Genomic DNA, 22,807 nt, shown 5'->3' with positions numbered 1-22,807 from the left:
GGAATGAGATGGTGAAACGATGGACGTGGCAGGAGAAGGAGGAATAGCAGGAGGAAGAGGAGTGTGAGGAAGAGTAGGGACACAAGAGGAGGAGCAGAAAGAGGAAGCAGCAGAAGGTTCCGCCCCTCCCTGTGTCTGCAGCCTCCCCCCAGCCCCAGGAGTGCTGCTCCCTCCACATGCAGCAGGTGATTGTGGAGGGGGATCCATGATTTTCACAGGGTGAATCTTGGTGTTTCTGAGTTTTCTTGGGCTAAATGTTGGTGCTTTGGTTTTATGTGGCAGCTGAATCTTTATGTTTTGGAGGAGGTTTTTGCTGAGCTGTGATGTTTGGGGAGGTTTTGTTTTGTGTCTTAAAGTTTGTGGGATTCTTGGGCTGAATCTTGGTGTTTTGGAGGTTCTTACAGACACAAGATTCCCAATGACTTCCTGAGATGAACTTGGGCAAGGAGGAACCTCCAGTCCAAGGTGCTCTCCTCTTGTTTTTCCCTCAAACCAGGATTTTTCATTGCCAGGGCGTGGCTGGATGGAGGAGGAGGAAAAGCCCCGGAGATGCTGCAGGAGGAGGAGCTGCAAACCCAGCCCAGGGAGCTGCGGGGAGGAAAGAGCCCCCCTGAGCCAGGAAGGCGGGCGGAGATCCAGGCAGAGCTCGGAGCTGGTGGAGAAGCCTCATGGCAGGGAGAAGCCACACAAGTGCTTGGAATGTGGGAAAGGTTTCAGCCGGAGTTGCACCCTGATCCGGCACGAGAGGATCCACACTGGGGAGAGGCCCTACGAGTGTGGGGAGTGTGGGAAGAGTGTCAGAGACAGCTCGGACCTGCTCCGGCACATGGTGATCCACACTGGGGAACGGCCCTATGAGTGCTTGGAATGTGGGAAGAGCTTTGGGTGGAGCTCAGACCTGAGAAAACACCAGCGCATCCACACTGGGGAAAGGCCCTACGAGTGTTCCCAGTGTGGGAAGAGGTTTCGGACCAGCTCCAATGTCCTCATACATGAGCGGATTCACACAGAGGAGAGGCCCTTCCGCTGCCCTGACTGCGGGAAGGGCTTCAAGCAAAACTCCAACCTCACCGTGCACCAGCGCATCCACACCGGGGAGAGGCCCTACGAGTGTGGGAAGTGTGGGAAGGGCTTTTCACAGATCTCAAACTTGACCCAACACCAAAGGAGGCGCCACTAAGGGAAGCCCTGTGAGTGCCCCGAGTGAGGGAAGAGAGTGAGGGAAGAGCTTGGAGTGAGGGAAGAGAGTGAGGGAAGAGCTTGGTGCGCTGCTGCAGCTCCATCCCCCATGGGAGGATCCGGGCTGGATGATCCCCAGTGACCCCCGTGGGGCAGAGCCCTGGTGTCCCCGTATGGGGAATAAAACAGAGAGTAAAGCAATGGAGCTGATAAAGGGGCCCGATATCTGAGGCCTGACTGAGCAGAAACTGTGGGAGACACAGACACAGTTTCAGTCTCCCTGGGCAAGAAGTGGCCAAGCAACATGGTGTGAGACTTTGTGATAAAATAAATGTTCCCAGGTTACTGGATGTCACCAAGAATGTGTAACCAATGGGAAATTGTTACCAAAAACAGAGCCCTCTATAAGCCCCATACAAGTCAATCCCTGTATAAACACCTGGTACACTCAATAAAATTGGCTTTGCTCTAAACTGGGATGTCCCCGTCTCTCCATGGTGGATAACCCTGTTGTGGGTGATCCCCGTTGGCTGGGGGAAGGTGCTGGAGGGATTTCTTTCCCTTCTCCCGGTGCTGCCGTGGTTTGGTTGGTAATAAATTCCCTCCCTGTGCCCAGGCCGGGTCTGTTGTCCCCGTGCCGGTGCTCGGGGCGGGATCTCTCCCGTTCCTTCTCTGCACTGCCGGGCCTCTCCTCAGCCAATGAGAGAACGCGGTGGAGAAGAGTCAGCCAATGAGAGCGAGCGGGGCTGATGACTCACCAGTTGCCGGGCAGACCCGCAGCAGGCAGTGTTCCCCACCTGGACCCGCCCTCCCTGCCCAGGGCCGGCCCCGCCGTGGGGTCCCCCCAAGTCCCTCCCCAGTGCCCCCAGGAACTGGGCTGGGTTTAACTGGGAAGCTTTACTGGGAACACTGGGAGCAGGGGGCAGGGGCAGAGTGACAGCAGGTCTGGAGACACAGGTCCCCCCAAAATCAGCGTGGGGATGGAGCAGGGGGTGCCGGGCGGGCCCGGGGTCACGGCGAGGGGCTCTCACCGCCGGCGGCTCAGGAGCTCTGTGGGCAGAAAAAAGGGGGTGACACCAGGCTGGGGACCCCGGGGAAGCATTCACATTCTGGGGGAGGGGGGACACAACCCCCGGAACCCCCCTATTCTTGTGCAGGTAGAACCCGATCCCCAGTGCCAGGAAGATGAAGCCCAACACAGAATCCCCAGTTCCTGTCAGCATCTTGCTGTGGCAGCATCCAGCAGCATCTCCGGGGTTTCCGCAGGGGTCAGGACCCCCCAGAAACTCTCACAGGCACCCAAGCCTCTTCAAGCACCCTCCTGGTCGCTCCCAACCTACTCAGGATCCCTGAAACCTCCCTCTTGATCCCTTCCTGACATCCCCAGGACCCACCAAAGCTCCTCCTGTCCCTCTCAGTATCTCACAGCCTCCTTCCAGTTGCCCCCCACTGCTCCAGGACCCCCAAACTGTCAGTCCCTTCCCAGCCCCACCAGGGGTCATCCAGACTCCTCCCAGTCTCTTCCCAGCACAACCAACCTTGTCCCAACCTCTGCTTTTCCATCCCCAGTCTCCATCCAACTCTTCCAGGCTCACTCTCATCCCTCCCAGTCACACCCAGCACACCCAAACTCCCTCCCAGTGTCCACCAGGACCCCCAGAACCCCATCCCACCCTCCCCAGTATTCTCCAAACCCCTTCTTAGCCCTTCCAAACCCACAACCTCCTCTCCCAGTTGAAACCAGGCTCTCTCCAACTCCCTCCCAGGTGATTCCAGCACATCCCAGTGGCTCTCCTAGTGCCCCCAATTCCTCACCTGTATCCCAGTGCTGGATCAGGGGGTGCTCCAGGCTGACGTGCTCCACCTGGCAGCTGGAGGTGACCCTGGCCCAGGTTGGGGTTTCCAGCAGCACCATGAGCTGGTGGGTTCAGTCCCCATTCGGGACCATGTCGGTGGCCACCACAGAGAGCTCCTGCTGGCCCTGGAACCACCTCAGCTGAATGGGAGCAGGGTAGAAATCCACCAAGGAGCAGAGCAGGTGACTGGGGCTGGGCCGGGAGCTCGAGGGCACCAGCGAGATGGACACGGTGGGGGGCACTGGGAGAGAGCGGGGACACACTGGGATCAGCTGGGGGGAACTGGGAGAGAGAGGGGAGGGGTGGTGTGGCCTTGGGGCAGACTGGGAATGGACTGAGAGGGACTTGGAATGAACTGGGAAAGACTGGGATGATACTCAGAGAGAGGGGAGGGGATGGGGGGCACTGGCAGAGGGTGGAGATCTCGGAGTGAACTGGGGAGGAACTGGGAATGGGCTGGGAAGGAGTGGGAGGGACTGGGGCGGCACTGGGAGGAACTGGGAACGGGCTGGGAAGGAGTGGGAGGGACTGGGGCGGCACTGGGAGGAACTGGGAATGGGCTGGGAAGGAGTGGGAGGGACTGGGGCGGCACTGGGAGGAACTGGGAATGAAGCGCGCGGCACTGGGAGGCCGAGTCCAGCGCGGGGCACGCGGCGCTGCGGGTCTGCCTGGCAACAGATGAGTCATCAGAGACTCGCGCTCTGATTGGCTGAGAGGCGGCAGCGCCACGCCAGGCTGAGATGGACAGCCGGGAGGCACTGGGAGAGACTGGGATGGACTGGGAGAGCCACGGGGGTCAGTGGCAGGGACAGAAGGTCTCGGGGATGGGCACAAGGAGGGCTGAGGGCTCTGGGGCGATTCCCAGGGAGGTTTTGAGGGCCCTCAGGGTCATTGCCAGAGCAGGGCTCGAGGGGACACGCTGTGCCCCACGCTCACCTCGGCGCTCCCTGAGGAACGGGCTGAGATACTCGTGGTTGCACCGGCAGAGCCAGTCCACCGCAGTCCTTCTTTGCTCCATAATGTGCGGGTCGCTGTTGCAGTACCTGGCTGCTGTCCCTGGAGTATCTGTCCCGTGGTATCTGTGGATACCATGCAAAGGCCTTTTCTGCTTCTTTACCCGGCACTCTCCTTGTAGCAGTTCAGGCTGGAACAAATGGCTCCCAGAACAGGGACCTTGGGCAGTTGTCCAGTCCCAGAGAGCGTCTCCTGAAGGTCATCGGATCCGGGATCTTCGGGAATTCAAGCGCTGTTTGGGACCAGCTCCAGGAGGAGCTTCTTCCTTCGCTTTGTGAGGACTGTTTCTCCTGGCCTGTCGGCACCCCTTTGGAATTCTGAGGGAAGGCTGCCGCTTTGGAAGGGAAGCTTTCAGAATCCAAAGGACCGGCAGGAGCCCACCAGCCCCCTCGAGGTTTCGCTTTTCCTTTGTGTCCCTCGCATTGGTGAGTACTCGCAGCGTGGGCTGCCAGGTGCCCGGGGGAGAGCACCACACATGAACACATTTATCTTAAGTTAATCCTTTTGCCTCGTGGGGGGGAATTTTGGGTTGTTTGGGGAACATGGACAATCATTTATCCCCAGCTCAACGAGAGATTTATATTCAGATTAAAGCAACTTTAGTACTAGGGAACATTTCATTTAAAAAGAGGGATCTTAAAACTTTTGTTCAGTTTTTGTTTGAGCACTTTCCTGATGCTTCCCAGAAAGATGTTTCATCAGTTTCGTTCTGGGGAAAAGATTGGTGATGCATTTATGATATACAAACGGGGGGAAATTATAAAGTGGGCAAGTTTAATCCTATTTTTGATTTGATTTTTAAATTAGTAAAGCCTAAGAGAGAAAGTTGGGTCCCTGGTTCTTGTTCCCCGTGTTCCTCCCTCCCTGATCCTAACCCTGCTTCCCCTATGGGTGGGATGGGAGCCAGACCCTGCCCACGGGCACAGGGCTGTCACCTACTCCCTGCTGCCTCCTGCCCCACTCAGTCCCTCTCTCGGGCTGGCCCTGGCCACTCCAGCCCGAGCCTTCCCCGCTCCCTTGTCCCCGACTGCCCTGTCCCCAGTTTGGTCCCCAGCTCCAGGAATGTCAGTTGTACAGCCCCGCCTCGGGTCCCTCCCCTGCGCTCGCAGCTGCGTCGATGGTGTCACCGTCGGGACCAGCCCCTTCTGTCCCCTGCCCACATCCCCGAGTGGGCCCTTGAGGGTAGTTCCCTCCTTCTCCAGCCCATCCCGGTTCCCACGCCGCGGAACCGAACGCGGGCCTGGCTGGAAGCCCGCCATGCTGGCCTGCAGGCCCCAAGTCACCGGGCCCCACCGCTCCGCCGGAGGCTGCGCGCTCCAGCCTGCCCCGACCCACCTTCCGAAGAGGATGAGGACGGCGGCACCCCGGCAGTAACAACAGGCCGGGAGGAGGCTGGACACGGATCAGGGAGGAGCCCTGTGGGATGGGGACCTGGACTTGGTGAGAGATCTCGATTGCCTTGCGGCGCCTGTCGTCATTAAACGGGGAAAGGAGCCACGATGGGAGCGGATTCCTCACACTGAGGGGAAGGAGTTGAGAAAAGTGGCCAGAGACTACGGCCGCAATTCTCCATATTTTAAAAATGTATTGGACTAAACTTTCACAGGACATACCTTAATTCCCCATACCTTCCATTACATTACCACTGCACTATTGCAGTGGAAAAAACTTTTAAAGCCAATCCTATCCAAGTATGACTTGAGTGAAGTTTTAGGCGAAGGCCAGGAAGGCCTTGAGGCTTTGGCAGGAGAGGGGGAATTTAGCAGACCAGAGGATCAGGTCATGCTGCCCAACAATGTCTTAGATGACATCAAATCTGCTGCAAAGACTGCTCTTTTAAAAATCCCTGATGGAACCACCCTTGTCCAAAACTTTTCTTCAATCCATCAGGGGGTTGAAGAGACATTTGTTAAGTTTGTTGACCACCTCCCAGAGGCCATTGATCGCCAAATTGATAATGTAGAGGCCAGGGATGAACTCCTGGGAAAAATGGCAATGTCTAACGCCAACCCGGAAACCAAAAAGCTTCTCGGAGCTCTTCCCCAAGATCCAGAGCCACCCATCCCACAGATGGTCGACACCTGCACTAAGGCCTCTTCTTCAGAAACTGCTTTAGCCCTGGCCGTGAGCAAAGGGGTGGGGGAGGCAGTGGTGCCCATTAACAACGAGAGGTGCTTGAACTGTGGCCAGTTGGGCCATTTCCAAGCAAACTGCACTCACTGGCCTCCTGTGCACTTTAACTGACCTCGCTGCCCTCTCCAGAACACCTAGAAATGATCAGCCCTCGCAGCGTCCGGGAAACGGGCGGGGAGCGCGGCGCGGTCCCGCACGGAGACAACGAGCGGCAGCCGCGGCCCCGGGGCCGAGGGCGGGCGGGTGAGGCCGGCGGGCGGGCAGCCCCGCCGAGGGCGGCTCAGAACCGCAGTCCTGGGGCGAAACTGCCGCCCCCGCCCCGCTGCTGCTCCGGAGCTCCTGCGCCCGCAGCGTCCGCGGGCACCGGCCGGGACAGAGCCGGGAAGGAGAAGGGGCCGAGCCTCGGCGCGGCCGCCAGCGCCGGGAGCGGGACGAGCCCCGCACGGCAGCGCCCCAGCACCGGCGCCACGTCCAGCATCACCAACACACACGCAAACCCGCTGGCCAAGGTAAAAAAGTCCTTGCCATGAACGTTCTGGGGACAGGAAATGGTTCAATGTCAAAAACAGATACCGTTTCATAACCCAGAATGATAACAAACAAGATGTGCTTGTTCATCAGACTGCTATAAAAAAGAATAACCCCAGGAAATAACTCCACAGTCTAGGAGATGTAGAAATTGTGGAATTTAATATAATACAAGGAAGAAAAGGCCCCCAAGCAGCCGATGTGACAGGACCTGGTGGAGTTCCAGTGCAAGGTGGCAAACATGCACCAAACTGCAAACCTGCAAAATATTACCCATGTCATGGAAGTCCTCCACACTCCTTGGGGAAATAAAACCCAAAACCAACAACCAAATCCCAGCAACAGCCCAAAAGCTGAAAGAGCACAGAACACCAACAAGCCGCCCTCCATCCAAGACTCCACCTCCATATCAAAACAACTTTCCTGTCTGATAAGTCCCACTTCTTCTAATACCCTTCCCCAATTCCTGTGGCCTCCCTGCCCCCCTCCCACTTTCCCCGTTTCCTTTCCGTTGTCCTATTACCCCTTTTTTATGTTCCCACAAATTCCTACCTCCTTTTCCCCCTTTCCATGGCCTCCCTCCACTAGTCCCTTTCCCCAGAGTTCCTTCATAATACCCAAGTGAGTGTAATTGGAGGGGAAGAAAGGACAGTTTTCCTAAAGTAACCATCTTTTTCTTAAAAAGTAATGATTTCTATTTGGAGTTTCCAACAGGCACACCACCACCTACATTACCTCGTACAGAGTCTGTCACAGCCAGCAGCACTGCCACAGGGGCCAGAGAACCAGTCCCTACTGAAGGCTCCTGACTCCATCTCCTGATAAACTGGACTAAGAAAACCCCACATCCCTCCTGCCAGCTCTAAGAAAATCTATTTGGACATTAGAGACTCAGAATTGTTTGCATTTTGAAAATTGTATGAGTGCTTTTGATTGTTTTTGTCATTTTGTGTTGAATCAGTTTGATCCTCCAGAGAAGCTTTCTTAATAATATAAAAAGGGGAATTGTGGGGATCCTGGGGGGCATTTCCCTGGTTTGGGGAGACGCAGGAGGCTTCCCTCAAGGGGCTGCTGGACTCCGTTTGCTCCTTTCCCTGTTCCTGTGTCTGTTCCTGTGTCCCTGGGCCACTCCCTCCCTGTTCCCTGACTGGGCCTCATCTTTGTACTGCCCAGGGACCAGGGTCACCCCCACCCCGACTCCTCAGGACAGGGAGAGCTGAGAGTTGGAGCAGGGGGATGGGTGTGCTGGGGAAAACCCTGAACATCTCACGGCATGGCTGAATCAAACATCTGTGGATACCATGCAAAGGCCTTTTCTGCTTCTTTACCCTGGACTCTCCTTGTAGCAGCTCAGGCTGCAACAACTGGGGATCATCCAGCCCGGATCCTCCCATGGGGATGGAGCTGGAGCAGCGCACGAAGCTCTGCCCCCACTCAGGACACCCGCAGGGCCTCCCTGGTGTGGAAGTGCTGCTGAGTGACGATCTCTGAATTCCACCTGAAGCTCTTCTGACATTCCAAGCACTCGTAGGGCCTCTCCCCAGTGTGGATCCTCTGGTGTTCCATCAGGTGGTAGCTCCGGCTGAAACCCTTCCCACATTCCAAGCACTTGTGGGGCTTCTCCCTGCCATGAGGCTTCTCCACCAGCTCCGAGCTCCGCCTGCATCTCCGCCCGCCTTCCTGGCTCAGGGGGGCTCTTTCCTCCCCGCAGCTCCCTGGGCTGGGTTTGCAGCTCCTCCTCCTGCAGCATCTCCGGGGCTTTTCCTCCTCCTCCATCTAGCCACGCGCAGGGAATGACAAATCCTGGTTTGGGGGAAAAACAAGAGGAGAGCACCTTGGACTGGAGGCTCCTCCTGCCCAAGTCCATCCCTAGAACTCAGCAGGACTCTTGTGTCCATGAAAATCTCCACAATATCAAGGTTCAGCCCAAAACAACTCTCCCAGGAGTTCCCTATCTCTGATCTCTCCACTTTTGGGGTTCCAGAGGTTTCCTTTCCTTGGGATGATGGGGGTCCAATGGCTCCAGGGGTTCCCCCTTCTCAGGTGTCCTGCTTAGGGATGATCCTGGGGCTGTTGGGGCTCCATGGGGTCCCCTTCTCCCCTGATGCTCTACTTTGAGATCCCAGGTGTCCCAGGGGTTCCTCCTCTCCAGGCTCCCCCCCTTTCCAGCCAGCCGGGGGTCCCCCAGCTCCAGGATCGCCCCTCTCTGCTCTCCCCACTCCGGGGGTCCCAGGGGTTCCCCTCCTCTGCTCCCCCGGGGGTCCCCAGGACAATGTCCTCCCCCTGGTGACACTGGGCAATGGCCTCGTGGACTCCCAAAGATCCCCCAGGGGGCTCAGCTTTGGGGTCCTGCAAGATCCAAACCTACACACACACACAGAAAAAAACCTCCCAGTGTTTATTTGGGCCTCCCAGACGACATCTGGGGCTCAATTCCACAATCTGCAAGCTCCCAACACACCCCAATAAAAAACCCTCTCAGAGACTCCCCGATATATTTGGGACGAGTTCCCCCTCCCCTCTCACCTGCAGGATGAGCTGGGGGCGATGGTCCCGGGGCCAAGGGTGCTGCGGCCTCAGGGGGCACTGGAACCTCCTGTTTCTCCTCCTTTTCCTGCTCCTGATCCTCCTCTTCCTCCTCCGTTTCCTCTCTCCCTCCTCCTCCTCCTTCCTAATCCCACCTCCTGCCCAGTTCCTGCCTTCTGTATATTTAGAGTGCAGCACCTTGCTTGTTTTTAGAGCGAGAACAAAGATCCCAGCGGGAACACGGCTTGCTGGCTTTAGTCAGAAGTAGCAGTGACTAAAGGTCCTGTTTCCTCTGCTGTGCTCCCGTCCTTGTTCCTCCTCAGTGTTCAGGCTGGGCTATGGGGTGTCCCTGTTTGCTGCATTTTCAGAGCTCCTCCTGGAGCCTTTGGGCAATAGGCTGTGCCCTGGGAGGGTTCTTTGTGCTCCTTTGTGACCCAGGAGAACCTTCCGGGCGGTTTCTGCATGAGCTGCTGCTGTGATGTCACAGGAGCACTGCCACGTCCCCGAGGTGCTCCCGTGGCTGTGGGACACGGAGGCCTCAGTGTCCCCAGTGGCTCTGGGCACTGCTCCTTGCCGGAGGATCCTCCTGCCCGAGGCATTTTCAGCACCAGCCCAGCCCTGACGGGTGTCCTTGTGTGCTTGCAGGGCTGCAGTCTGCAGGCGTGTGCAGCGCAGCCAAAATGATCCAGCACGTGGCTGCTGCAGTTTGCACGCTGTACTCTGTGGCTTATTCGGGCTATTTTTTAACCCACTTGGCACGTAAGTCGAGGTTTTCCCTTGCTGCTGTGGCTTTGGGCTTGCTGTGTGCTTTCTGTTCTTCCTCTGGACCCGAGCTGACTTTGTAACCAAATGGCCATGAAGGCTCCATTGCTTTGGGAGAGCTCCTGCCAGCAGCTGCAGCTGAAAAAGGGGGTGTCTGCAGCCAGCGGGGCGTGCACAGCATTTGCAATGAGCCCTGGGGGGTTCTGTTCCCTCCAGCGGGGAGTCTGTGGCAGCAGAGCCGGGAACTCCCTGTCCAGCCAAGAACTGACCCAGCCCAGCATTTTGTGCTGTTCTCTTGCTGTGGGAAGGGACTGTGGCTCCTGGAGGGACGCTGGGAAAGCAAAATGCTCTCTCGGGGTTGCCTTGCACTGTGGCATTTCCCACCACAGGCAGTTTTTCCCTGACAGCATCTGGTTCATGTTCCCTCTCCCGTTGCAGGGCACCTCATGTGTGGATTCCGAGCAGCTCCTCCTCCGGTGAGTGGGAAAGGAACCTTCGGTGTTTGGAATTGTGCAGCAAGCTGTGAGCTTGGCATGTGGCAGCCGAGTGCCAGCCTGGGAGGCTGAAGGAAAGTTCCTGTCAGAGTCTTTGCAGCAGCAGCAGCAAAGGGATCCCCAGCAGATTTCTCCTTTTCTGCTGCAGAGCTTTTGAAGGGCTGCAGGTCTGGTTTTGCAGGCAGAGGATTGCTTGCTGGCTTTAGCCACGGTGGAATATGGAATTCCCAACAATAAGTGGCAATGTTGACTTTAGCCCATTGTTAGTTTGAAGAGCCCCAATCCCAATTTCTGCTTAGTGCAGCTGGATGTGCAGCTGAGGATAAATAAGGTGATCACTGAGATAGAACTTCCCGTCCCTCACGCTGCCGTCTGTCCACAGGGCACAAAAGCAGCACCAGCCCCTCCTCTGGCTCCCTCTGCTTCCCAAGAGGAGGCCAAAGAGGAGGAAGACAGCAGTGAGCTCCCCGCTGTTCTCGGGGACGCTGGTGAACTTTCCTCGGTGCCAGGAGATGACAGTGAACTTCCCGCTGCTCTGGGAGACGAGGGCGAACATCCCGCGCTGTGGGAATACAGCGGCGAGGCTCCCGCGGCGTGGGACAAGGACAGTGGACATCTCCCGGCGTGGGACGAGGGCGGTGGATGTCCCCTGGTGCGGGACGAGGATGGCCAAGCCCCCATGGTGTGGGATGAGGACAGAGGACATCTCCCGCTGTGGGATGAGGACAGAGGACATCCTGTGCCTTGGGAAGAGGAGGGTGAACTTCTCCCAGCATGGGAAGAGGACAGTGAACATCCCCTGGCTTGGAAAGATGACGGCGAACCTGCAGCATTTTGGGAAGAGGACCCAGAACCTCCCTGTGCTTGGGAAGAGGAACCTCCCTCCGCTGTGGGATCCTGGGCTGAAGGTTCTGACAGCAGCACAGCCCTGCAGCCAGAGGGGAGAGGGGAGTGGTGCCTGGTGCAGCTGAGTACGTCTGCTCTGTTCCTGTGTTCAGAGCAGGGGCTGTGTGTGTGTCTCGGCATCAGCTGCAGCCAGCGTTGCTCTGCAGCTGAATGTCACAGGGGCATTTATTGTCCTTCCCAGCTGAGACCAAGGGGCTCACGGCCCCAGGGAGTGGGGCTGCATTCTGGCTCTGCTCTGGCGGGGTCTCGCTCTGGTAGGGAGCCTCTTCCACGTGGTTTCTTTCAGGGAACATCGTGAGCGTGGAGGAGCCTGCCGAGAAATACCTGGAAGTGGAGCAGATTGGCCAAGGGTAAGTGCACGGCAGCTACTTCTGCACAAGCAGCCCAGGGGCTGTGCTGGTGCAGGATCAAGGGAGAAGTCAGGAGAGCTCCAAACACCTTCAGACACTGGGGTGCCATCCTGCTGTCTCTCAGTCCTGATCAGAATTGAGAACTCGGGTCAGAAGGAGCCGTCACAGGCCCCTGAGGCTGGCAGTGTCCTGCCTGCAGCAAGGAGCAGGACCTGGAAGATCTTCTGTGTCTGGAACTGGATTGCTTAAAAGAGCCACTCACCATCTGGTGACTGTCAGAAAAGAGTTCTCAAGGAGATTTCTTTCAAATATTTTGCTTCAAAAAATATCCTCTAGTCAGCATTAACAACCTAATGGTTTTGAAACAGGAACCAGAGATGAACTAATGAGTGCTCTATTCTAGCACAGCTCGTAGAGCCCATACATTCAGCAACAGACACAGATCTGATGCACTCTGGGGGAAAATGCATCACCTGCCTGATGGCAGGGCCCTTGTGGATCCTGCAGGTCTTAGGCAGGAAATGGAAAAGGATGAAATGCATTCTTTTCCAGTTCTTTAGACACCCATTGCTCACCTCAGGTTTTGAACTAAAGCAATTAAGTGTGGACATTTGGGATTTGCTCCAGCCCAATTCCTTAGTGTTGGGTCTCAGTTTTCTCTTGCACACCTGGCATGGCAGAGAGCTGGTGGCTGCTGCGCTGTTGTTGCAAGGGTCAATGCACCCAGGTGTTTGTGAGCGCTGCAGGCAGCAGAGATCTCCTGTCTGGGCTGGCTTTCACTCCCAGGGCCTCAAGCGCTGCTTCTTTCTTCTCTGCTGTTTTGTCTCCAGGGCTTTCGGAACCGTTTCCAAAGGACTCGACAGGGCCACTGGAGGAGAGGTCAGTGCCAACACGCCCAGCACGTCTGGCAGCTCTCCAGGGCTCTCCCCTCTGCTGGGAGCTGTGGCTGCAGCTCTGGGGGCCAGCAGAGCTTTCCTGCACAGGCTGCTCCTCTGAAGGCAGAGCAGTGTCAGCCTGCAGAGCACAGCTGGGACACACTCAGTCCTTCTGGAGTGCCCAAAGGGATGCAAGGAGGGCAGCGGTGTCTGTCAGAGCAGGACACGCTGGCTTGCTCTTCATATCTAAAAGTGTGAACACATCAGGGCTGGAGACTGAGGCCCAATTTATCTTCACCTTAGCTGCAGACAGGAACACTATTTAGCAGTTTTTCCATACTGCCTTTCATCTTCAAAGGGTACCTCAAGGCCTAATTAGGGTGAGATCCTGCTTGGGCTCAATTTGGGGATTTAATTCCACTTCAGCTGTCCACAGAGAGAGAGGGAGAGAAATGAGAAGATGGATGTCCAGAGCAAAGCTCTCTCCTAAACCCTGCAGTTGTTTGGATCTGGGGTCAGTGACAGCCTGTGACAGGGATCACCTGAGCAATGGATGTGTGTGTTTGCTTTGTTGTGCAATCCCAAACAAAGCAACTGCATCTGAAATCATGACCAAATCCCATGGAATTGCTAAAGGGTTCCTGGCTGTTTTGCTCTGTTTTCACAGAACCAGAATGACCTCCTGCTTGCAAAATGTGTTTGAATAATAATGAGAGTGTTGAGGCCATTTGAGAAGACTGTAGGTGCAGAGAATGTGGTTAGAGCTGGGAGGCTGACAGCTGAGGGGCCATTTCTGCAGAGCTTGCAAGGCCAAATGTCTCTGGCCGTGTGTCCTGTAAGCAGCCCCAGCGAGCAGAGCAATGGGCTCTGGGAGTGGCCCTTGCTGAGCTCTGGTGCCCATCCCAGGGCAGTTTGGCACAGCCCAGCTGGGTCGCTCCAAAAAGCCTCGCCCCGTGTTGGCTGTGGCCTCCTGCCACAGACTCCTCCAGTTAAAGGTCTGCAATGTCCCCTCAGGTGGCCATAAAGAAAATGAGTCTCAGAGGGCAGAACGGGGAACGCGCTGTGAATGAGCTCCTGCTCCTGAAGGACAAGAAGAACCCCAACATTGTCAACTCTTTGGACAGGTGAGTGCTCCAGGCCTCACCCCGTGCACGGGCCCTGCCTTAACCTTTCCTGGCACCCGTAGTCTGTAGCCTGTTTTGAAAATGCCTGACCCAGCCGTATCTTCCCAAAACAGCAGCCTGGCAGTTCGCTCCCTCCGTGTGCTTTGGTTACTTTGGTTTGTTTTTTCCTTCAAGTTGACCCCATTTTCTGTGTCTTACAACAAGTGCTGATAAACCACAGCAGAAATTATTTCCCTTGGCTTCTTCTTCCCAGCCCTTTTCCATTGCTGCAGATGCCAGGAAAACCAGGGCCTTGTTTCCAGAAATGCCTCATTTGCCCATTTTTCACTGGCCTTGCCTGTTTCTGAAGGGACTTTCTGAAAGGTTTCTGATTGCTTTTGTCCCAAGTGCTGCATGGCCTCCTCCCCTGGATAACCCTGGGAGTTGTGTTGCCTTGTTCTGCAGGGAATGGTGGAACTGATGAGCTCAGAAGCTGAACCAGCTGGGGGGCCAGTGTTGTGGTTCCACACTGATCTGGGCTGTTGCTAAACTGCATTTTTCACCTGCTTGCCATCTAAGGCCTCTCCTTTCTCACAGGGGTCTCCTCCTTTAGACTGTGCAGATTCCAAGGACTCTGCAGCCTGGCAGGAATGTCTCTCCATCAGATTCTGTCCTCATGGACAAGTGACCTGGAAACAAAACTACACTCCAGGCTTTTCCATGGGGGAATTGAGCACTGCACATTCGTCTCCATGTCACTGCTTTTCTCTTCCAGCTTCCTTGTTGGTGGAGATCTCTGGCTGGTGATGGAATACATGGATGGAGGAACTTTGCAGGACGTTGTCAGACAGACACGCATGGCTGAAGGAGAGATGGCAGCTGTCAGTCGGGAGGTGAGGGATCCTGCCTGTGGCTGCCACGGCTTGGACACGATGGTCCTTCCACACAGGCGTGAGAACAGGAGTGGCTCCATGCTCAGGGCTCTGTTTCTCTGTTGTTTTTATGAGCTGGAGAAGAAAGAGCCTCTGCAGTGAACGGCCTGCCAGCATCGCTGCACTTCTGCTCTGTTCTTGCTCTCTTTCCTGCTGTTGTGGCACTCTCTGTCTGTTCTGGATTTGATGTGCTGTTCTCAGCTTTGCCCTGAACCGTTTGCCTGGAGCCTGTCTGCTCTGCACTCCTGGCCTGTCACAGCAAAGCTGCTGCTGGCAGAATTCAGAACTGTCCTTTCTTGTGTGATAGATTCTGGCCATTGGTTTTTGTCCTGGTGTTTCTTGTTCTCTCTCAGTGCCTGCAGGGTCTGGATTTCCTGCATGCGAACCGGGTGATCCACAGAGATCTGAAGAGCTCCAACATCCTCCTGGGCATGACCGGCTCTGTCAAGCTGGGTGGGTGTTCCTGGCCAGGCACGGCACTCCCGGGTGCGGCTGTGGGGCTGCTTCCCAGTGCCGGCCAGAGCCCCACAAGGGCTGCTGGGGGCACTGCCCGGCCCCTGCTGCCAGCTGAGAGCGGCTGCCCCTGCAGAGAGCTCCGGAGAGCAGCAGGGTGCCAGGGGTGGCTTTGCTCTGGGTATGGCCCTGCCAGAGGGGCAGGAGTTGGAATCTAAAGCTTCAAGGGAATCAGTAAAAGCCACTTCACAAAAGCTGAGGGTTTCTTTAAGGGTCCAGTTCCACATTCCCTTGGCTACAGCCCTGAGCACTTTTCCAGCTGACTTCACTACTGCATTCTCAGACTGAGAGTGGGGAGTCTTGGTGCTTGGTTTCCTCATTCCAGCTGCCTTTGACAGTGTTTGTTTCTGTCCTCAGCTGATTTTGGCCTCTGTGCTCAGCTCAGCTCTGAGCAGGACCGGCGCAGCTCCATGGTGGGCACTGCTCACTGGATGGCCCCAGAAGTTGTGACCAGTTCTCCTTATGGCCCCAAGGTGGACATCTGGTCCTTTGGCATTGTGACCATTGAGATGGTGGAAGGAGAACCTCCTTACGTCAAGGAAACGAGGGCCATGGTAAGAGGCAAATTCTCCAGGGGCTGCAGAGCCCTGTGAGCACAGGGTGACCCTGCACTGGGAGCAGCAGCTGGAGGTTTCTGCACCTGGGGAAGGGAATTCCCAGAGCACTCGAGCCTCAACACAAACAAATATTCTGCAGTCTCCAGCAACAATTTGCTTTGGGATTTATGATGTTCCAGCTCTTCTGTCTGTGAGGATGACCTGAAAATGTGAATCAAGTGCATCAGCTCTTTCCAATGGCTGTGGCAGCACCAGGGTTTGGGTTTTTTGGTTGGCACAGGACAATGAGCTGTGAGCAGCACCTCTGCCAGGGAGGAAAGTGCCCCTGGAGCTGGGGCTGAGAACCCGGGGTCGCTGTGAGCACCTGTGGGTGGGAAGGAAGCTGGCAGAGCGCTGAGTTTGCTTTTCCTGCAGGCTCGCGCTCTGATCCGGCACAACGGGACCCCGCAGCTGCAGGAGCCCCGGTGCCTGTCGGCTCTGCTGCGGGACTTCCTCGAGTGCAGCCTGGAGCCGGACGAGGAGCAGCGCTGGTCTGCCCAGGAGCTGCTGCAGGTGAATGCCGAGCGGCCGAGGGGAAGCAGCAGCACCAGGGAGGGGTTTTCTGCTGGGGCCCCTCCGATAGTCTCCAGCCTCGCTGCGTTCCACACGCAAAGCAAGCAGAATCCTCGCTGGGTTTGGCTTGGCAGGGTCCTTTCGAGGGCATCTGCCCCTGGTGCCCCACAAGGAGCAGGGCCATCTTCAGGCAGGTCCGGTGCTCAGAGCCCTGCCTGGCCTGAGCTTGGATGTTCCCAGGGAGGAGGCACCTCCCACACCCCTGGGCACCTTTTGTCAGTGTTTCCCCACTCCTGGCAAAAAGATTCTGCCTTCGATCTAACCTGAGCCTGCTTCCCTCTCCTGAGTTTCTGACCATTTCCCTTTGTCCTGTTGCAACAGAGCCTGTGAGGAAGTTGGCTCTGGACAGTAACAGTTCATTTCTTTCTTTTTTATTTTTTGGGCAGCACCCATTTTTATCATCAGCCAAGCCTCTCTCCAGCCTGACCCCTCTGATCACCGCAGCAAAGCAACTGAGGCAGCAGCAGAGGAGATGAAGCACTTGAGGACAGCTTTTAGTTACAGTAGTCAGTGAGGACAACTAGTTAGTGATGGTAGTTAGCAGTGCTAGTTGGTTATGGTAGTTAGGACAGCCTGTTTGTTACGGCTCTTATGACAGCCTGTTTGGTATGGCAGTTTTTTGAATAAAAACTCTCTTAAACCTCAACTCCCTTGAGGTGTCCCTTCCTCCTCCCTCCGTGACTCGGCTGCCCGGAGCAATGTGAGGGGAGAGCGGGCCCAGCCTGGCCCAGAGCTGAGCCCCAGCAGAGCCCTGGCAGAGCCCAGAGCAGCCTCGGATCTGCAGAGTCAGCCTGGGAGGAGGCGCTCGGAGCCTTCTGGGCTGCACCCGACTCTTGGTTACAAACTGCGTGTGCTGGAAAATGCCACCGGCTCTGCCAGAGGGCAGAAGGGGCCCGGGGAAGGCCCCAGTGCTCCCTGCAAGGGAAACACCTGCCCTGGGTTTGTTATAGAGAACTATGTAGTTGGTGGCTTTTGCTCTTATGTCTTGACTTCTGCAACTTATTCTTAATCACAACGATTTTGATACAGTACAGTTTGTAATCACTTTTAACTGCTTTTGCTGTAGTATAATTTGTCAGCTTTTTGTGGCCAATGCCCTGGCCCCTGTGTAGCTCATATCCTCAGAACATCATTCATGGATGATAGTTTAGCTTGTGCACAGTGTGAAAAACATACATGATAGTTTTGGCTTTTGCAAAATATTGATGTGGATGCCATGTGTTGTGCATTAGAATGTTAACTTTTGCAGAAGTAGCTGTAGTTGTGAAATAACAACTAATGCTTTTATTTTTGTAACTAACTGGCAGTAATAACTCAGAGATAGTGGTGAGACAGCCGATGTTGATTTAAAGTACTTGTAGAAGTAGCTAAAACCGTCTGCATGGCCAGATAACATTTAAGGAACGGGTGTGATGAGGACCCTGCCGCTGACTCTTCGACTGTCAGGAACTGTCTCCTGCTGATGTGGAAACCCAGGTGTCCCAGGGTGAGGTTCTGGTGTTTGTATCCCCAATTGTGGGTTCTGTTCATGTTTGATATTCTGTTCTGTGCTCTCAGAACTGACTCTGAAAGTGAAGGTTTGTTTTGTCTTGTTATCAGCCGGCTCACCTCCCCCCATGGTCTGTTCTCCACAAGAGGCTTGTGTGGGCTGGCTTGGCTTGCTTTTGCTGGCTTTGTTTGCTTGCTTTTGCTTCCACTCTTGCCTTTGCTTTTTCCTGTTAGTTAGTTTAACTAGGCAGTCCAATTTTTTCCCTGGACTGTTCCTTTCCCTTTCCTTCTTCTGAATACCATCCAACCTGCTCTGGACTGGGACCTGGGAACCCCGAGGAGCACCGGGAGCCTGCGCTCTGTGATCTGCAGCAGCCATCCCCAGTGCCCAGAGCAATCCCCAGCGCCCAGACCCGGGCGACCACCCCCAGGAGAGACTTTCTGGATTTGTCATCTCTGCAGAGTGGTGAAAGAGTTTTGTTGTCATCTGGTGTTGTTCATTTTTTTTAGTGCTTGGGAGTGTTTCGTTTGTTAAATAAACCGGTTCTTTTCCACTTCTCTCAGAAAAAATTCTTCCCAAATCAGGTGGGTGGGGAGGAGCCGTGGGGGTTTGTTTTCTGGGGGCTCCTTCCAGAGGAGGATTTGGGGGATTTGCATTCCAAGAGCACTCAGGGTTGCGTGTTGAGGTTATGCCCAAGGGGATCTGGGGTTGGACAACACAGCAGGACTGAAGGTTAAAAATGTCCAAGGGGATCTGGGGTTGGAAAACAGTAACACCTAAAATTCTGCTGGGTTGAGAGACATCCAGAATTAAACCTGCTGGGTTGATGGATTAACATTCCATGAGCACTCAGGGTGTAGATATGTAATGTAGACTGTTTGAAAGCAAAAGGTACCTTGTATGTGAAAGTGAGTGAAAAATAAAAGTGAGTAAATGTAGATGAATGGAAGTATATATAATGTAGATTGTTTATTTTGAGCTTTACTTTATCTCCTTGGAGACAGGTGGATTGTGTTGAATGGTATTGTGAGAGAAAGGACTTTTTGAGTAGTTGAAAGAAGGTGGTATTCAGGTTGTTAGAGAAAGTGGGAAACAGAGGCAGAGGACTTGTGAAGAAACGTGAGGAATGGACTATCACATCTAAAATGGGCAACACCAAAACACACCAAAGGAGCGTTGAAAAGGACTTGCCTAGAAAAATCAGCAAAAAGGAGTGACAAGGGAAACAGAGAGCAAGCCTGGATTGAGCACTGTACTCACCAGCGAGAAGATCACACGTACCTGCTGTGGGCAGCAACCCCACAGGCAGGGGAGGTGGGGGTATAAGCCATGCCAGACCTCTGTCATTCCTGTTTCTGTCTCTCATTTGTTGTCTTTTCCCTTCTGAGATAGCAGCAAGATCGTGTCACAAATGCTACAGAAAGTATCACATGGAAAGAAACCAAAGTTCCTTTTTGTTCCACACACCCATGTCAACAGCCACTGTTATAACCCATCCAAATTAAGTACCTGCAGGCAAAATGGGGAAAAACTGCAGTGTACCAGAATAGTTTGGCTTTAGACTATTTATTGGCTAATGAAGGGGGTGTTTGTGGAAAGTTTAATGTATCAGACTATTGAAAATAGATGACAACGGGGAGGTCATCCTAGAAAAAAACAACCCAGACACCAATCTGAAAATGGGAAAACAGTGTTAAAAACTAACTGGTGGGGTAATGTATTGAGGATGGGATGGTGGAAGAAATGGGGATTCTTCCTTTTATGTGTTACAACTGTTATAAATGAAAATTTGTCCAGCCAAATTAATATGAAAAAATAAAATATTTATTTTGCAATCAAATTGTACATGGCCAGCCACAAGGAAAGAACAGAGCCGAGCCCGGGGTCGGCCCTGGGTGTGCAACAAAGAGGTCAGCCTCAGCAGAGGTTTTCCTCTAAGCCCACACACCTCCATCCTGGCACAAGCAGTTTTTATAGGGAAAATTCTGCCTGAGCCCAAGATTTCGGCAGTCAGTCTTCTCTTCAGAGTCCACATGTTAATAAGATTTTCTGCTTTGGTGATGAGGGAGAACAATTCAGTGTCTGGAGTTTGTTGAATCCCTTGATGAAATTTACGGGAGGGAACGCTGCATTCACCTGTGTCTGCCCAAGGATTTCCATGATATCCATCTCGGGTCCTTCCAGCAAGGATCAGCACCGGGGGTTCCTGTATCTCCCCAGCCATGCCCCATCTCCTGGGGAGCCGCACCTTCTTACTTGTAAATCAGTTTCCAATATACACCCGGTCTCACCTGCGAGGGAGGGGGGGAATCCTAATACAACCGTGTAGAGTGTTAGAGTGTTCTAACAAATCTAACAAATATTCAATATCACATATATCATATTAGAAATGGCGCCAATTATATCTGCTACATATAACAGTATGGTAAATGTAGCTTTGTAGATAAAATGAAGCTTTAGTAGTAAAAAAGAAACTATGTATGTGTGTGTTGGGGGGGGGGGGGGCTTTAAGGAATGAGATACTCGCTTCAAGGAACACGCAAATTCTCCAGAGAAGAGCAATTTATGGTTTTCTTATTAGAAGAAGCTGATTTCTTCACGCCTTGCTCAGACTCGAAGACCCCGTGGGAATTAAAGAAAGCAGTTGACATACAACAGACAGAGTTTTTTGTTTCAAATAGAATGTATGCATAACCATGAAGGATATATGAATATGCAACAGTGTATTGTTTTAGGGGTGATTCCTTCATTCACAAGGTACATTCATCTTGGCTTAAGTGCCTGAGAGCATCTGGACCTCAGATATTCTTTCCTTTTTATTGTCTTGTAATTGTCCTAACTATAAATTTTTATCAGTCTAATTACATTCCTATTTTTTCACCATTTTATTATTACTAAACTTTTAAAATTCTAAAAACCAAGTGATTGGCATTTTTCACAAATTCCTATCAGGAGACAGAGAACCCATTTATCATTTCAATGGCATCATTAGATTAAAAACTGTCCTCGGAATGAGAACCAACCAGACACCTCCAGCTCCTGACCTTCCTGCCAACCAATCCACTGAAATGAGGAACAGAACATTTCACCAGGGGATGGGATCAGATTATCTGTTAGCAGAAAAAAAAGCAGTTTGTGGAAAACTAAATTACTCAAACTGATGTTGGCAAAGAGATGACAAGGGGAAAGTGTTGAAAAAGATAATAAAGGAAATAGGAAAGCAGTTTCTGTATTGGTCCAAGCATGGAAAGGATGGGAATGGCACACGGTTTTCTGGCTCCCCGGCAGACCAGGGGTTAAACGTTGGGTGTCTCCTGGATTTTCCCCGGAAAGGGCCCATCTCTGCACCCAGCTACCTTTTTTCATTTGTAAATTAGGTCTTTCTTTCTCTGCCAACTGTGGTTTCTCTAGCCTCGGCTGCAGCCACTGCTCATTTAAAACTTGAAGATTCTTTTTCTAGAGGCACAATTGACTTGATGTATATTTTTCATAAGCACAAATTATTCCATGACATATATTACAATGGCGCTGCGGAGATCCCCCTGCAGTTCCATGGGGATGCAGAGATCCCCTGCAGGTCCATGGGGATGCAGAGATCCCCTGCAGCCCCTGCAGGAGCCGGGCTGGAGCTCGGCGATGCCCGAGAGGAGGCTGTGAGCCCGCGGGCAGAGGGGCCCCGCTGGAGCAGCCTGTCCTGGCAGGACTGAGCCCGTGGCACAGTGACCCACGCTGCAGCACTCGGAGGGGGCTGTGCCCAGGGGATGGACTCCGCTCCGAGAAGTTCCTGGAGAAGTCTCGGCCGGGAGAGAGCGCAGGGTGCAGCAGGGAACGACTCCTGTCCCTGAGCAGAGGGAGAAGCCCCGGGGGATGAGCTGAGCATGGCCCCATTCCCTGTCTCCTGCCCTGCCGGGGGAGGAGGTGCAGCTGGGAGCAGGGAGGCGTGGGGAAAGCTGCATTTAAGGCTCTGCACCGACTTCTCCTTCTCCTGCTCCGAGTCTTTGGAGTTTTCTGCCAGAAATCTCTCCCCTGCCCCACCCACCCACAGGGCTTCGGGCAGGTTTCCCTTTTCGGGGGAAATCAAAGCGAAGCTCTGATGCGCTAACGAGGGGCAGGAGAAGTGAGGCTCCTGGGCTTCCCGCAGAGGCGGAGGCACGGGAGGCGCAGGGCCGGGAAAGCCGTGGCGGGAGGCGCGGAGAAGTTTGTTTGTGTGGGCAGCTCAATCCCGGCTCGGCCCGGGCCCGTGCCGGGGCTGTTCCTCATCTCCGGCTTTCCCCTCACGCAGCCCGGGGGCGCCGAGAGCGCGGGGCGAGGCGGGGCCGTGCGCAGAGCCCGCCCCGAGCTCGCTGCCATTGGCCGCCGGTGCCGTCAGTCGCGGTCGCGGCGCGCTGATTGGTGGGAGCGGGGCGCGGCGCGGCCCCGGCGGCGGGCTGAGGGCGGCCGTGGCCGCCCAGCGCCGCCATTGGCCGAGCGGCTGTGCGGGCCCGGCAGCGGCGGCAGCGGCCGGAGCGCGGTGAGGCGGCGGCGGCGGAGCTCGGAGGCGGCCCCGGCGCAGGTGGGAGCCGCGCTGGGCTCTGCGGGGGCTCGGGGCTGGCTGCGGGCGGAGGGGGCGGCAGGGGGCTCCGGCGGCTCGCCGGTGCCGTGTCCGGCCCGTGCCGGCCCCGGGCCGAGGGCGCTGCGGGAGCGGCTGCCCGCGGTCTCCTTCCCGCCGGGGCCGGGCAGGAGCCGCTGCCGGAGCAGCGCTGGCTCGGCCCGGCTGCTGTGGGTAGGACAGAGGGGCTGCCCCGCGGCCGGGAGCGGGCGGGGAAATTCCCGTCGCCGGAGGTTTGTGTGCCCGGAGGAGAGCGAGGAGTCCTGTCAAAGTGACTTTATTGCCGAGCAGGGGCAGAGGCCGTGGGGCATTTGCCGTGCGCTCTCTGCCGTGGCTGTAGTCCGCAGCCTCCTTTTTATCCTCATTTTCCCGGCCGCATCTCCCTCTGCC

At 54.9% G+C, this 22,807-nt stretch overlaps 1 protein-coding gene and 2 pseudogenes across 2 annotated transcripts in view; 2 read left to right on the top strand and 1 right to left on the bottom strand.

Moving 5' to 3' along the window:
* Positions 1-1,716: 1,716 nt before the first annotated feature.
* On the bottom strand, positions 1,717-5,308 carry LOC146764170 (uncharacterized; annotated as a pseudogene).
* Positions 5,309-13,567: 8,259 nt separating this feature from the next.
* Positions 13,568-19,964, top strand: LOC146764169 (serine/threonine-protein kinase PAK 1-like). Its single transcript, XM_085565641.1, has 6 exons — positions 13,568-13,747; positions 14,502-14,619; positions 15,012-15,111; positions 15,529-15,725; positions 16,143-16,280; positions 16,727-19,964. Exons 1-6 carry the CDS (start codon positions 13,626-13,628, stop codon positions 16,814-16,816), a joined length of 765 nt encoding a protein of 254 aa, XP_085421767.1. The 5' UTR covers positions 13,568-13,625; the 3' UTR covers positions 16,817-19,964.
* A 2,326-nt stretch (positions 19,965-22,290) lies between these two features.
* The window catches only part of LOC146764162 (uncharacterized), a 233,780-nt pseudogene continuing 233,263 nt past the window's right edge, over positions 22,291-22,807 (top strand). Inside the window, exon 1 of the transcript XR_014950959.1 lies at positions 22,291-22,381. The product of XR_014950959.1 is annotated as an uncharacterized LOC146764162 (transcript). The remainder of the gene's footprint in view (positions 22,382-22,807) is intronic.

The sequence above is a fragment of the Lonchura striata genome, chromosome 36 (genome assembly GCF_050655825.1).
Source record: "Lonchura striata isolate lonStrDom1 chromosome 36, ASM5065582v1, whole genome shotgun sequence".
NCBI classification, from domain to species: domain Eukaryota; kingdom Metazoa; phylum Chordata; class Aves; order Passeriformes; family Estrildidae; genus Lonchura; species Lonchura striata.
This window is presented reverse-complemented; position numbering and strand designations above follow the sequence as displayed.

What these genes read in the sequence shown, in the direction of transcription:
- LOC146764169 (XM_085565641.1), top strand. Translation starts at nt 13,626, where the DNA reads ATGTCCCCTCAGGTGGCCATAAAGAAAATGAGTCTCAGAGGGCAGAAC. An exon ending in GACCGGCTCTGTCAAGCTGG is followed by an intron (nt 15,112 to 15,528) that starts GTGGGTGTTCCT and finishes TTCTGTCCTCAG; the next exon opens with CTGATTTTGGCCTCTGTGCT. An exon ending in TCAAGGAAACGAGGGCCATG is followed by an intron (nt 15,726 to 16,142) that starts GTAAGAGGCAAA and finishes CTTTTCCTGCAG; the next exon opens with GCTCGCGCTCTGATCCGGCA.